Source organism: Nothoprocta perdicaria, unplaced genomic scaffold (genome assembly GCF_003342845.1).
Source record: "Nothoprocta perdicaria isolate Ctin4 unplaced genomic scaffold, notPer1 scaffold_59, whole genome shotgun sequence".
In the NCBI taxonomy this organism is placed as follows: Eukaryota; Metazoa; Chordata; class Aves; order Tinamiformes; family Tinamidae; genus Nothoprocta; species Nothoprocta perdicaria.
In genome coordinates, this window is record NW_020455854.1 from 1,336,517 (window position 1) to 1,350,004 (window position 13,488).

General features: G+C 49.1%; 1 protein-coding gene across 1 annotated transcript in view; it reads left to right on the forward strand.

The window, feature by feature from the left end:
• The first annotated feature begins 6,651 nt into the window (after positions 1-6,651).
• The window catches only part of RAB11FIP3 (RAB11 family interacting protein 3), a 33,238-nt gene continuing 26,401 nt past the window's right edge, over positions 6,652-13,488 (forward strand). The window contains exon 1 of the mRNA XM_026048988.1: positions 6,652-6,764. Within this exon, the coding sequence (XP_025904773.1) occupies positions 6,753-6,764 (12 nt within the window). The 5' untranslated portion in view covers positions 6,652-6,752. The remainder of the gene's footprint in view (positions 6,765-13,488) is intronic.

Here is a 13,488-nt window from a genome sequence, read left to right on the forward strand (position 1 = left end):
TTCGGTGCAGCCTGCTCTCCCCGCCGTTCCCATGGTAGTTGGCTGTCGCATGCAGAACTAATGTATTCCCTGCCCACAGCAGGATTAGAGCCTTCTGGGAGAGGAATGAGAGGATACAGGAGAGAGCGATAGGGAAGGAAACAGGGGAAACGAAACGGAGACCATGGCAGAGGCAGTGCGTGGTGAGAAGATCGGGAAGAACCCAGGTGCTGACCACCTCTGAGCTGGAAAAGGTCTCCTCGGACCTCTGCAGGGAACGGCATCCAAATTGCATCCTCACCTTGGTCGCATTAGGATGCCTGGAAACCGAAGTCCTTTCTGAATGCTGAAGGCACCGGTGTGTGCAAAAGGCAGTTCTTGTCCTGCTTCTTGGCTCCCAAAGGTGCCTTTTACGTGAGGATGCAGGTTTCCTCTTGGTGATTCTCATTCTTTTTTATTTTCCTCTGCAGATCCTGACAGCCAGTTGTATGATATGGGATATACCCCTGAGGAAGAAGCCTCGGCCTGTCCTGATGAGTTTGATGACTTCGTCACGTTTGAGGCAAGTACTGAGTGCCGTCAATACCTGTGGGTGCTGGCCACGCTCCGAGGGAGGCTGGAGCCTGGAGGGAAGGGCTGCTGGGCAAGAGCATTGACTGCGACAGGGCTTGGGAATGCTCAGCCTGTTATAAAGGCAGCTTCTTTGGTGTGTGGGTGACATGCCCAGCGAGCTTGTAGCAAGCATTTGATGATGCTTAAGTTAAAAGGAAGTTAAAAATGAAATCCTGTCAATGCCAGCGCTCTCTTAGCTTGCAGGATGCCAGAGCACGATGCCCTGGCTGAAAGGAGGAGACTCTCCTCGTGGTGAAATGCTAGTGATGCGGGAGAGGTGCTGCTGCCCTCGGGCACATCTTGGCGTTGGGGTTTGAGGCTGAAGAGCATGAGCCCAGGTTTGAGACGTAGCAGCTGGCCCCGAAGGCCCAGAGAAGCCGTCGGGCATCGGCACTTGCCGCTGTTCTGCCAGCAGACGGCAGAGCAGAGCGTGGATTTAATCTGGACTGCGGGAAGGAAGTGTGGCCTCTATTTCCTTCGGGATTCCTTAGCACAGGAGCATGTTGCAATAGTGTCTTGGCCGTCCTCCCCGTTGGGAAGGAGGCTGCTGTTACACTGACCTGTTTGTTGTCTGCAACTGGCGCCTTTCCTCTTTGTCCTCTGCTTTACTCTGCTCTTCTGTGCCTTGCAGTCTGGAGCTGAGGGCTGCTGCAATTGCCTTCAGAACAAAGGGCTGCTGGGTGCTTTATTTATATTCTTTTTTTCACTTTTTGCTTTAGGTATCTGCTTCTTGTGTCATGGTACCCCAGACTCTTTTTCTATCATAAAGATTTTTACTTGCAAAAGCACTCCCAGGCTACTCTGCTTATATTTATGTGTAAATATATATTCCTTTATAACATTATAAGCAATTAGTTGCTTATAATTTGTTGGTTTTGTCTTGTGACTTCTGATAAAAGATTAATACTATTCTTTCGATCTTCCAAGTGGTAAGTTAGGTGTTGGGCAACTTGTCTTTGTCACATCAGTGAGAAGAACAGCTCCATCCCATGGAGTGACTTAGAGCTCTCCATTGGACAATGTGTATTTGACAGCAGGTCATCAGACCTCCCAGTCATTTGCAGAGTTTCTAGTGAGCTAGTTGGCTGACTCCTGTTCTCCAGCAAGTGAATGGGCTTGTAATGTCACCCCGAGCAAGTTCCTTTGTCCCTCAGGGGAACTCCTGTGAACGTGGCTTGAATAGCTCCGTGATGCTGGATTCCTCCCCCAAAAGGCTTTCCAAGCATGTCTTGCATCGCTTCCCTGGAGGCTGAGCTATCTCTGCAGTTCTGCAGGAGAGGCTGGAATGAGTTCTGCTGTCTTTATTTTATTTTATTTTATATATTTATTTTCTCCATTTGGGTATTCTGTTAAAGCTCACAAATATCACTGCTCTCCTTGGAAAGATGGTCTACAAAAGCCAGTAATAGCTCCATAGGAGGGAAACCAGGAAGAGAAGCGTTTTCATTTTCCTCCTTCTATACTATAAGAGGTTGTAAATGTGCTTTCTAATGGCTGGACTGAGCAGATTAGAGGTTGGCAGCCCGAGCCCTGGTGCTCATGCTGGTGAGGGTCTTAGCTTCTTGCTCCTTGGACCTGCGTCATGCAATGCCCATCTCCCAGCATTGGAGCAGGGATAATTTCTAAGGACTCGTTTAATGTAGATGAGCTCTGACAGTGTTCAGGCTGTTTGGGGAAGGAGCAGCCACTGGAAGGGTTGTGCTCAGCCAGGCTGGCCACTGATCTCCTGAAACAGCCAGACGAGCCAGAGGAGGAAGGCAATAAACGCTGAAATCTCCTTTCAGGAAGATGTAAATGGGCTCTTCTACTGAACTCCAGGTAATCTTCAAAGCATCAGCGCTCTGTTGGTGTCTGTTTGCTTAATAAGCTGGGTAGGAATTACTCTTGTTGTCTTGGATACATGATTCGAAATAATTTCCAGCCTGCAAGGATTTCATAGAGATTCAGCAAATGAGAACATCATCGAGAAATACCGCTCGGTGGCTGTGAGAGTAAAAATAAATCAGCGCCTTGGGGCGGGTTTTTTTTTTTTTTGTTCTCGTTTAGCAGAACCGTGAGCTCCCAATGTGCCTTTTCTTCCACATGTCCTGTAGGGTTGTGCCATGGAAACTCAGGTTGTTTCGGAGAGGCAGAGCATGAGCAATCCTGCTGCGGAGCGATCTGTTGGGAGCTGCAATTGGGTGTTTTTCACTCATGCGCTGAGCTGCCCATTCTCACTGAGCTGTTGGCCCCTGGAAGGGCCTGTCAGGCCATCCTTAGGTTACATGCAGGAGGGAGATGGATGCTCTGGAAGCCCTGATGCTGCACACAGAATAAATGGCCTTTCCCAGTACATATTCTGCCTAAGCGAGATTCACGTAGAAGACAGGAGAGGAAAATATCCTCCCCAAAGTGAAGGCATTGCCTTTCTGCTGAGTAAACCTCCTATCCCACTGCACCAGAAAGCATTTTGCCTTCTCAGCTGTCCCTGTTTTGGAAATATGGTGCACACCAAGCATGCAACACTGAAATTGGACTATACTGTTGGACTGCCCAGCACCAAAACTGCCTTCTTCGAGCAGACTGCTTTGTTTTAAGCCTGCAAACGCAACTGCTGAGTTTGTAGACACAGGTGAGCCCCTCTTGCTCTGGCAGGGCCTGGAGCCTAAGGAGCACAGCTAGTTGCCTTCCTCTTGGGAAGAGGAGAGCCGTGGTTTGCTCTGCGAGCGCCCGCTGTGCCTCCCAGCCCAACCACAACCACCGCCTGCTCTGCCCTCTCTCCTGGGGATGGATGAGCCGCTTGGAGCTGCATGGATCAGGAAGGCCGGCACATCCCGCGTGGATGCAAATGTGGAAGCCGGGTGTGCTGGGCATGCCCGGGGGTTCGTCCGGGAGCGGGACGGGAGCAGGAGCAGCTCAGGAGCGCTGGCGACGGCACCAGTGCCGCTTGGGGGTTCATTTTACATTCTGCATTCTCACGCAGCGGGTCCGAAAGAGCACGGCGGGACTCGAGGCCCTGTTGGAGATCTGCAAAGTGGGGCAGCTGGAAGCTCTGGAGTCGAGCGGGACACGGTGCAGCGAGCAGGGCGCAGGGTGCAGCGCTGCAGCCCGCTGAGGCCGCGGTGACGATGCAGGGCGATTGCCATCTGCTGGGCAGCGCCGGGCACGGGCAGCGGTGAGGAGGTGCAATGAGGAGGTGCAGGCTCCGTGGAGGCTGCAGCGACGTGCAGGAGGCTGCAGCAACTCTGCAAGGCCAGATGCAGCTTCCCCCCTGCCCCCCCCAGTTTTAATAATCTGACTTTCCATTTCAGACATTTCTCTTTGCCTTTCAAGCGCAGCTCACCCTTCTTTGGCACCCTTAATTCCCCGTTTTGGCGAAGGGAATTTTTCTCTTTGTGCTTTGCACTTCAAAATCCTATACTCTTACTGCTTCCGGGACAGCTACAGCATTGTGGTGATGGAGCTCTTAAATCTTGAACCATTTTACTTCTTTTACCAATGCTGTTCCCATGGAATGACTGCCTCGGCAGGTGTCTGCTCGGATGCCCCGTGCCCGGAGCCTCCTCGCCCCTCTGCAGGGAGAAGTTTCCCCAGCAAGTGACATGAGGTACCCCGAGAAGGGAGCCCTTGGCCTCCCTGCTCCTCCATTCAGCTTTCCTGGCTCCCTCTCCCCTTGCTTGTTAGCCTAGCTCTGATTTTCCAAAGGATTTACTTTGAAAGAATAATACGCATTTTAAAAGCCAAAGCCTGTGTGTGATCTTTATTGATTAATTACAAGAAAATATGATAATTTTTTTAAAAAATGCTGGATTTAGACTTCAAAATCACTGTGTTGATGACTTCATAGCAACAAAAACAGAAACTGCCAAGGAGATTCACACGTTGTCTAGACCTCAGTAGCGCTTAGAAGACAGGATGGGAGGTGGATAAATCGGGTTAGAGTGTCTCTCTGAAGCAGGACTCTAGTTCAGGATTATGGTAAGAGAAATGTTCTTTGCTGGTTGGAAAAGATCCCAGCCGGAGTGTTTGCCTTGTGCAAAATGGGCTGAAAAAAAATATGAAGACCTTGGAGCCTTATCTTTAACTGGGAGCCCAGTGCGTGGGACTAAGAAATGTGGGAGCTGGCCTGCAGCACACAGTGATATGAGGCTCAGGGTAATAGCAAGCATCAGGTGGAGCATGGCTTTGAGCAGAAAAGGCAACTTTTAGAAGCAAAATTATCTTTGTAAGAACTGGAAAAATAGGCAGGTGTAGATGTTTGTTAATTAACCTTGCTGCAACTGTCTTTGGGTTCCTCCTGTGCTGGACATAATGTAGCTGTAGTAGAAATTCCCTCAAATCTTGCAGCCCAAATGGAGAAGTTGAAAGAAAAGGGCTGTGACCTGCACACTGTCACATACCAGGCTGGAAGACAACTTCAGGTTAAACCATAACTGCCCTCTTGCTGTGTTCATTACCAGAATTCTCCATCTGTTTTAGACTGTGTGACAGATTAACTTGGTTATCAAGGGACAAGACGCTTCCAGGTAGTTATTGGAACATCGGGAGTTGTGTGTCCTGTTTGGGACCCTGCACTTCAGGAAGGATGTAGCCTGCAGGAGAGCAAGAGTAATCCAAAGAAAATGAGAACATGTAACTTGTGCAGGTAACTAAAAAAATAGGTCGCAAATGATGCGGGAGTGTGGCTAAGAGAAGCCGGAGTTCAAAGTATATAAAGGGTCTCTGCAGAGGGGGAAGTAGTAAATTCTTCTCTCGAGTCTTGTGCACGAGGCAAGATCAGTGGTGTAAATTGTATGGGAGGGTTAGGTTAGACATCTGCACCAGCATTAATCACTAGCATAAGGTTAAGCAGGTGCTTAGAGAGGAGGTAACATATTTGGGAGAAGGATTTAAAGATCAGGTGGACAAACGTTGCTAGAAGTGGTGAGCTTGCTGGTACTGGTACTGATTGGGGACAGGACTGAGGCGGTGACTGCCAAAACTCGTTGTTTTGTGGATGGATGGTAAAAAGCTAGTCGCAGGTCCTCCAGACTAGCCAGGTCTTGCAGATTAGATGTGGAGGCCGTTCTGGTGGTGATTTGACTGCAAAAAGGTGAATTTGGTGCTCTCATCGGTCAGAGTAATGATATATGGGGAGGTAAAAGGACAAGCTCTGAAGACCTTTTAGCACATTCAGTGCTTTTATAGCCAGAGTGCTTCAAGCATGTGCTCCAGGGCTCATCCCTGGCTCCCTAAGGGAGATGTGGAGAATAATGTGGACGAAAGATTTGGAGCAGTGGTTAAAATGAAGAAAACCTGGTAAAGATGCTTTCATTGTTACTTTTATTTTTCAAATATCATTGTGATTCTAAACATGGAGATACGTTAGATGAAACCCTCAGAAACCTCTAGCTTTGAGCAGTGCATCACAAATACTGCGTTTCCAAGGTCTCTCAATGCCACTGGGTCTTGGTTACCTTGTGGAAGAGGAGGATCCTGAAGACCTAGAGACCTTCCTCTCCTTTTGTGTCACTTAATGCCGGTGGCTCTGACAGGGCTTTTGTGTTTGCTTAGGAAGCAGCTGCTTGGTTGGGGTTAAACAGAGCTCGATGAAGAGGTGGGTGGAAGTTGGTGTGTTGATAAACTTGGTTATCACTGATTACCAAGGCACCAACCCTCCTCTGAGAGTAATGGTGTCGTGGGTATCATAAACTGCTGTGTGAGTCACTGAATCGCTGCTCATCAGTAATAAAGTGCTCTCGATTTTCCTGTGGCGAGCAAGACAAGTTCTGTTTGTGTATTTATTTTAATTTATGGTTATAAGGAGGGTGTTTGCCATGTAATGCTTAAAAAAGAAGTTGGAAAAGGTGGGATAGACCCTGGGGCCTCTGCAGATGTGTTGTGCTGTTGGAGCTGCTCCTGAAGCAGGACCGTGGGCTGCCGCGCGTGGGGGTTCGAGGAGCGCTCGGAATCCTTATCCGCACGGAGGCCGGCTGGGAAGTGCTCGTTGGCCCACACGTTGTTGTTATCGCGGCGCCGGGAAGGTCAAGAACAAAAGGAACTCTGTTCCCAAGGGCCCGGCGCTTAGTCGGTAAAGCCGAGTCCTTCCTGAACTTTGCCTCCCTCCTCCCTCCGTGGGACAGGCGGGAGCCTCTGGCTGGCAGCGCGGACGCGGCGCCGGGTTTCGCTCAGACCGGGAGGCCATGTGTCCTCAGGTGAGCCTGCGTTTTGTGCTGAAACACTAAAAACGGCTAGATTTTTGGAAGGAGGCAGAGGGCCAGCTTGAGGCCTATGCTGAGCCCTTGTGTGGGCACGGGAGGCTGGGCACCCCCCTGCCCGCCCCAGCAGCGGGTTCCCCTCTTACTCTGGGAGCAGGCACTGTTTAGAAACCCTCTTTCCTCCCCAAATTTGGTGGAGGTGCCGTGTCCTTGGTAGCTCCAAGGTGAGTGTGTTTTCCTGGGCAGTTTCTGCAGAAGGGACCGTTGTCCACGGGCTTTTCGGAGGTGCTGAGGACGTGCTGTGAGAAACCAGCATTGTGTGGGGTTTTTGGTTGGTAGGTCTTGGGTTTATCTTTAATTTGCCCTATGGAGTAACACAAGGCTGGCCTGGGGGTGGTGCTGAGGGTAGGAGTCTCTGCAGGCAGGTTTTTCAGGTGACCCAGGACGTGCTCTGCCGCAGTGCTGTGCTCAGGGACCAACTCCAAGCACTGTGTTGTGGTGGGTGAGTAGCTCTTGTCACCCTGGACTCTTTAGCTCCTCTAAAAAATATGATGTATTGCCTGAATTTGCTCTTCCTTTTATGTCTAGTGACAGTGGTTCCCAGAACAGGGGCTTTCTGAAGGGGCTGGAAGGGCTCCACAGAGCAGCGCTGCTTGGAAACAGCTTCGTCTGCTGCTTCCCTTGGGGTTTTCTGCTTCTCCCCAAGGCAGTGCCTTCCCAAAGCACAGGTAGAAAAGGGGGATTTGGATCCGTCTGGTGACACGTGCCTTGGTTTCTCTCCATAGACCCTGCCTTAACCATAGCGGGAACTTTCCTGTTGTAGGAGAGGGGTCTTGAAGACCGGAGCACATCCGTGGTCTGTGCCCAGTTCTCTCCCTCTGGGTCCAAGAACCAGTTAAAGTTTCTGGCTGTTGCAGATCAAGGCAGTAAAGCAGATTCTCTTGCAAGCCTGGGATGTTTGGTGCCTTTATTTCTACTGAGTGTGCTTGAGAAGGCAGAAGGAGGCCGCATCACATGCTGCTTTTCCTTTCCCCAGATTAAAATCCTTGCCTGAGCTTGTGGGGCTCTGCAGCCCACCAAGCCTGGAGGACGTGCAGTGTGTGTTTGTGGCAGCCCACGCCTCAGTATAGACAGTGTCTTTTGCCAGAAGGGAATATATTTCTGTCTCTCCAGGCACTTGGTTTCATAGCTTTGCAAAAGCCTTGTGGTTCTGGCATATCATACAGGAAAGGTTTTTGAAAATGCTGTTATTAGTGCTCATATGCTCCACAGGGCTATGCACAATGTATGCAGGGATCCTCTACCTGCACAATAAGGATGCTAAACCTGAGCTTTAGTCTGTGCTACTTTGGGATGCACCAAATCCTAAGCTTAGATTTTGACTCAGGTGTGGTTCACTTTGAGTGCCACCAAGCCTACGATTGGTCATGTCTTTTGAGAGCAGCAGGTATTTGACCCCTCTGGGGTTCTGTGCTGCAAACCATGCAAGCACAGCACGCAAACTGAGAGGCCTCTGCTCAAAACTGAGCTTAAAAGCCAATAAAACACCTGCAAAACTGGCAGGTGCCCTAAGGAAAGCACTGGAAGGAGAAGGTAGAAAGTTTTGCCAGCTTGGTCTTATTGACTTGATATAACCCCACAGCGAGAGGGGCCCTTAGCCTTCCCTAAACAGAAAGAAGGTTATCTCTTTGGGAAGGTTATCTGTAACGTCAAGTACCAGCTCCTTATGTCGTTGCAGAATATTATCTCTTAGCTGCTGTTGAGATGAACCCTGCCTGTTCTGCTTGCTCTAGGTGCTAGGCTCGTCTCTTGGATAGCAGTGACAAAGTATAGTGATCTCTCAGCTTGTCCCTGCTCACACATTGCAGATAACTCCAAACAGGGTTGATGCTTCTCTTCCTGCTAAAATACATTGCTAATTACAAGCTTGAAATGGAGGAAATACCCACAGAGAGGTCTCTTAGAAGCGTTGTGTTGGCTCACCCTCTTTATCAGGCCATGTTACATCACTTCTGATGCAGATTTGCTGTTTATTTCCTTGCAGAAGTGAGGTGACTCAGCCTCTCGAGGCTTTAAAACCCTCAACGTTTCCCCAGGTATCCTTGGATATTTGCAGGTGTGCCCAGGTGGCCGTGCTCACATTCAGCCTGGGAAGCTCCGTGACTCAAAACAGGTCACCAGACCCAGGGGAAGTAACGGTGTAGAAACTGGTGTGACTCTCAGGTGCTGCAAGGGGAGAGCCTGGGGCTTGGCGGTGACGTCAGGGTGTGAGGAAGGGTGGATTTTAGTAGGTAGTAAATACTGTTGTGCCATTGATTTAAAAAAAAAATAAATAAGATGAGGAAATGCAGTAACTTTTGAGTGCTACTTGTCTTGTAGAGGCTGTTGGAGCCCAAAGCAAAGAGTTCTTTGGGGCTTTCTCCTAGATGACATACTGAGCATCCTAACACTGTTGACCCAGTCTGAGCCTTGCAGGAGCTGGATATGGAGGAAACCAGTGACACCAGTGTCCCCAGAGAGGCAGTCCCAGCACACAGGAGCCCACGGCTGTGCTTGGGCTGAAGCTTTGAGCGAGGCTGAGCATCCCGCCTGGGCACCGAGGGCACCTCTGCTCTGTCACAGTCCGTGTCCCAAGCCCGCACGCCGCTTGTCACCAGGCTGAGAGCTGCTGCAAGGTGGGTTTGTGCCCAGAGGTTGTTGGTAGCAGCTCGGAAGCCACTGGCAGAGCCTGGCAACACCTTTGTGACGTGCAGCGTTGCCCGTGGGACGTCGGCTCTCAGTGCGGAGGCCCAAGTCCTCACCCATAGCCCTTCCACAGCCTCTGTGGCCTCTAGAAAGAGGTGATGTTTTAACCTCACTCCTGCCCATCAGTTTCAGAACTGGTGCTCCACTCACCTAACCATAATTCTGCTTTTAGCTGGGAGGCAGGAAGTGCTCTGTATGTGTGTCCCCCAGTTTTAGGGTCTGTGCTTTACTCAAAAGCACTTAAGGTTATGTTTGATTCAATTAAAGCCTTTGACTGTCCCACCAGTGCTGGTCGTGCTGCTCCGTTTTGAACATGCAGGTTGTGCTGAGTTGCCTTCAGCCGCGGGAGCCTGGCTGTCCCGAAGGCAAGGAGCTGTGAAGCGTGCATCGTGTGACCTGCCATATCATGGTTTTTATCTGAGAAATGAGCTCGCCTTCTGCCCCCACTGGAAGGGCAACCTTGGCTGAGTGTAAGATTTGCCAGAGGGTTTTAAATGGTCAACACGCTAATCAGCTCTGTGTGCAAGACCGTAAAAAGCTTTCTGCAGATCCCAGGGTTTCACCTTTGCCCAGGCACAGGGTTTTGCTTTTGCTTTATTTTGCTTTGTCAGGCACTTTGTAATGTCTTACCTTAGTCTCCTGGCGTGCCTATCTCTTTCTTGCATCTTTTCTGGGCTTTAGTTATTTAATCTGTAACGAAATGTAAAGCAAAGTTCTCCCAGCTTGTACCCAAGACTCTGTTTAAAATTCCAACTGCCCCATAACTCATTGACTGGGTAGGCTGAAGTTTAATGGGGCTCTTGCATTTGAAGTTTCTTCCAGGCTCATCTTAAAGGAGTGTAATCTAGGTCCAGCATGGGACTGTATGGTTCGGATCCTCAGTTTAGTCTGAGGACCAGGGTGTTACGTGTATGCAAGTGCCTGAAGGGAGGCAGTTAATGACTGTGGTGAGTACTTTGGGCTGAGAAAGCTTGTTCCTTCGTTTGGGCTGTTCATGCTGATGTTTCCTGTCAACAGGACGTTTCTTAACAATTCGATAGGCAAATCATCTAATTGAAGGACACTGGGGTGGTCTGAAGTCCTGCACTGTTTCACTTGTGATTATGTTCCGTGCTAGAAAGGCCAGGGCCAGAAGCGATAACTGTGAAGGAAAGACTTTAAGGCAACTTATTCTAGGATTTTTTTTTTTTTTTTTGAGGAGATCCTTTTTTTTTTTAGTTTATTTGTGAGTGTTTTGCTGTTTTGGGGAGATTTTGATCTTGTTTTTGATATTTGGGTGGGATTGCTTTTGGGGTGGACTGGACGCTGTCTACAATAGCACTTTTTATTCTATACTCATTACATCACTTGAACATATGCTTAAATTTAAGCCTTTTGTACTGGCAGGCTTTTTTTTCCTTGAAAAAACACCAGAGTTGACTTTGGAGTCTGTGAGCAAAGTTATTTCCAGCTTGGCTTCGAACCCGTTCTTTAATCCAGGGAAAAGAGCAGGAAGGATCCCTTGGAAAGAGGCCGCTGGCTGCGCGGATGCCGCGCTCTCCGTATCGAGCTGCTCGTGCTCCACGCACGGATCTGAGCCCCTGTCACAGGAGACTAGCCCTGTGAGCAGCGGGCAAGCGCCGTGCCTGTTGGACAGGGCTCCCCGCACCACCCGAGCCAGGAATAACCGGCTGTGGAGCGGTGTTGCGACACGGTGTTGTTGGTTATGCTTAAATCCGGCCTCTCCTAAGCGTGGCTTCCGTGTGGACTTAGGTTATCCAAGCGTGCCTTCTGCAGGCTCGAGAGCAGCAGTGCTCAGCCGCTGGAGCGAGTGCAGCGTCACAGGAGCACCGAGGAGTCTCACCGGGGTGACATCCTCACTGTCCCTCCTGCAGGAGCCTGGAAGCTGGGCTCTGGTGAGCCAGGACTTGTGAAGCCATCGGTTCCAAAGCTCCCTGTCCTCCTGCTCAATATTAAGAGACTGGCCAGTGCTTCTAGGAAGTAGGAAGTACAGCGTAAATCCAATAATGCCCTTAAGGATGTCCCTAACTTGAGTTACATAAGCAGTCTTGCTGGATTTATACCTTCTAAAGAAGGTGGTGGGAGGAGTTTTTTGGCTCTTTTTTTTTTTTTTAGGCTTTTGCTTCTATTTTGAAGGCCAGTGAAAGCCACGTCCTCCCTTCGCTCCCTGACACCGATGGCTGCTCTCTGCAGCAACTTCTCTGCTGAAGTGGAGCTCACTTGCACAGCCCTCTTCCCATGCAGGCTTTAGGCTCTGCTCCTGCACAGACTATTGCAATGTTTAGCTTCAGGGTTTTGGAGAGAGTTGGTGATGTCTGTAGGTCAGCATGACCCATCAAAGCCCATCTTCAAACCCATCTTCAGAAAGAGGGTCTTGGTGTGTGTACTGCTCAGTCTCCGTCCTCCAGCTGCCAAACTCGTTTCCTTTGCTATCAAATGTGTGTAGAATATGAACCAAACTGCTATTAAACAGTCCCCATGTAGCTCGGCAGAGATGACCTGTTTCTGTAGAGACAATTCACTGACGCACTTCATTTGGTTGTCTCTCTATCTCGAGCCTACCTACTATGGGCAGAGATCCTTCTGTTCAGAGCACTTGTACAAATTCTTGGTAGCCTTTTGGCATCATATGCATTGAGGTAGTCTGAGAAATCGTGAGTGAAGATCATTAGCTAACGAAAGACTTTGTATGTGGTAACTACAACATGCAATTTAACCTGAAATGGGTAATTATGCACCATAGAAATGAACGGGTCTGTATGAGGACCTGCACACAGCAGGTCGAACACACAAATCACAAATACTTTTGTATTTGATCACAAATACTTTTTAGAGAGAATAGGAGGTAGTGCTGGGAGGAGGATTCTGAGCACTGCTTTTTCCCACCAAGTCGCAGGCTTTAGGCTGGTGAGCAAGACCTTGGTTGTATCTCAAGCCTGTTTACACTGGCGAAAAACGGGAAAGCTCTTTGGTTTGGGAAGTCTTTATCTGCAAGAGAAGAGAATCAGGCCTTGCCTCTGCAGAGCTGTCCCAGTGTGGGCTGCTAGCAGCTGTGTTTGCTAAATCTAATCAGTGTGATGGCAAAAATATGTTTGTCTCCATTGGCTTGGTGTTTTCCTGCTACACAGAGATGGCACATGCCTCAAAAACTGCCATTGCACCAAAGAGCAAGGGCTATAGTGGTGGGCAGGACTTTTCCACCCTGCTATATACATCTGAACCAACATTACACTAGTAGCTGTTTTATTCTTTTGCCCTTGTGTGTTTTTTTTCCAAATGCTGCTCTTCAGTAATGACGGACTTGGAGAAATCTCGGAGTGAAATATCTACAGAGCAGGTTTGACCTGGTTGGAGGAACTTCAGATGAAGCAAATGGCCTTTTTTGGGCTGTCTTTTTATTTTGAGGTTTGTTCAAAGAACGACCTTGTGCTGGGAGAGATGCCTGGTATGTTGGGTGCAACAACAAGAGTCCTTGAAGGGGATCCTGGTGCATATCAGGAGGGAAATGTCTTTTAGTGAGTGCTTGTGTGCAGCACACACGGGAGCTCCAGCCTTTGCTTGCCCATTTTCTTTTTCTTCAGCCTTTACTTGCCCCAAGAAACTTTAATTTTCTTCTGTGCAATGACCATCCTCTGCCAGGATGCTCAGCACCAGCAAAGAGTTGTAATAATTTATTTAAACCAGCTTTTTTTATGGTTAAGGAATGGATGTTGTCCTCACATTGCTATCGGAAAAGCGTTTAGGATTTAAAAGACAGCTGTGAGTGGAGCTGCTGGTAGAGAATCCAGATTCGTAGCTTTGTCCTCTTTAAAACAGAGTGGCTGAAATAAATTGTGCCCAGAACTGCTCACTGAGCAGTGAGTAATCACTCCTCGACTTGAAAAAGCAAATTTACTCTCAGCAAAATCCCTATTGAAGCCTTATTTAGTGTATGTTTGTTTCTACAGTCTGCTTTCCAAGCACTGATGTTTCAAAG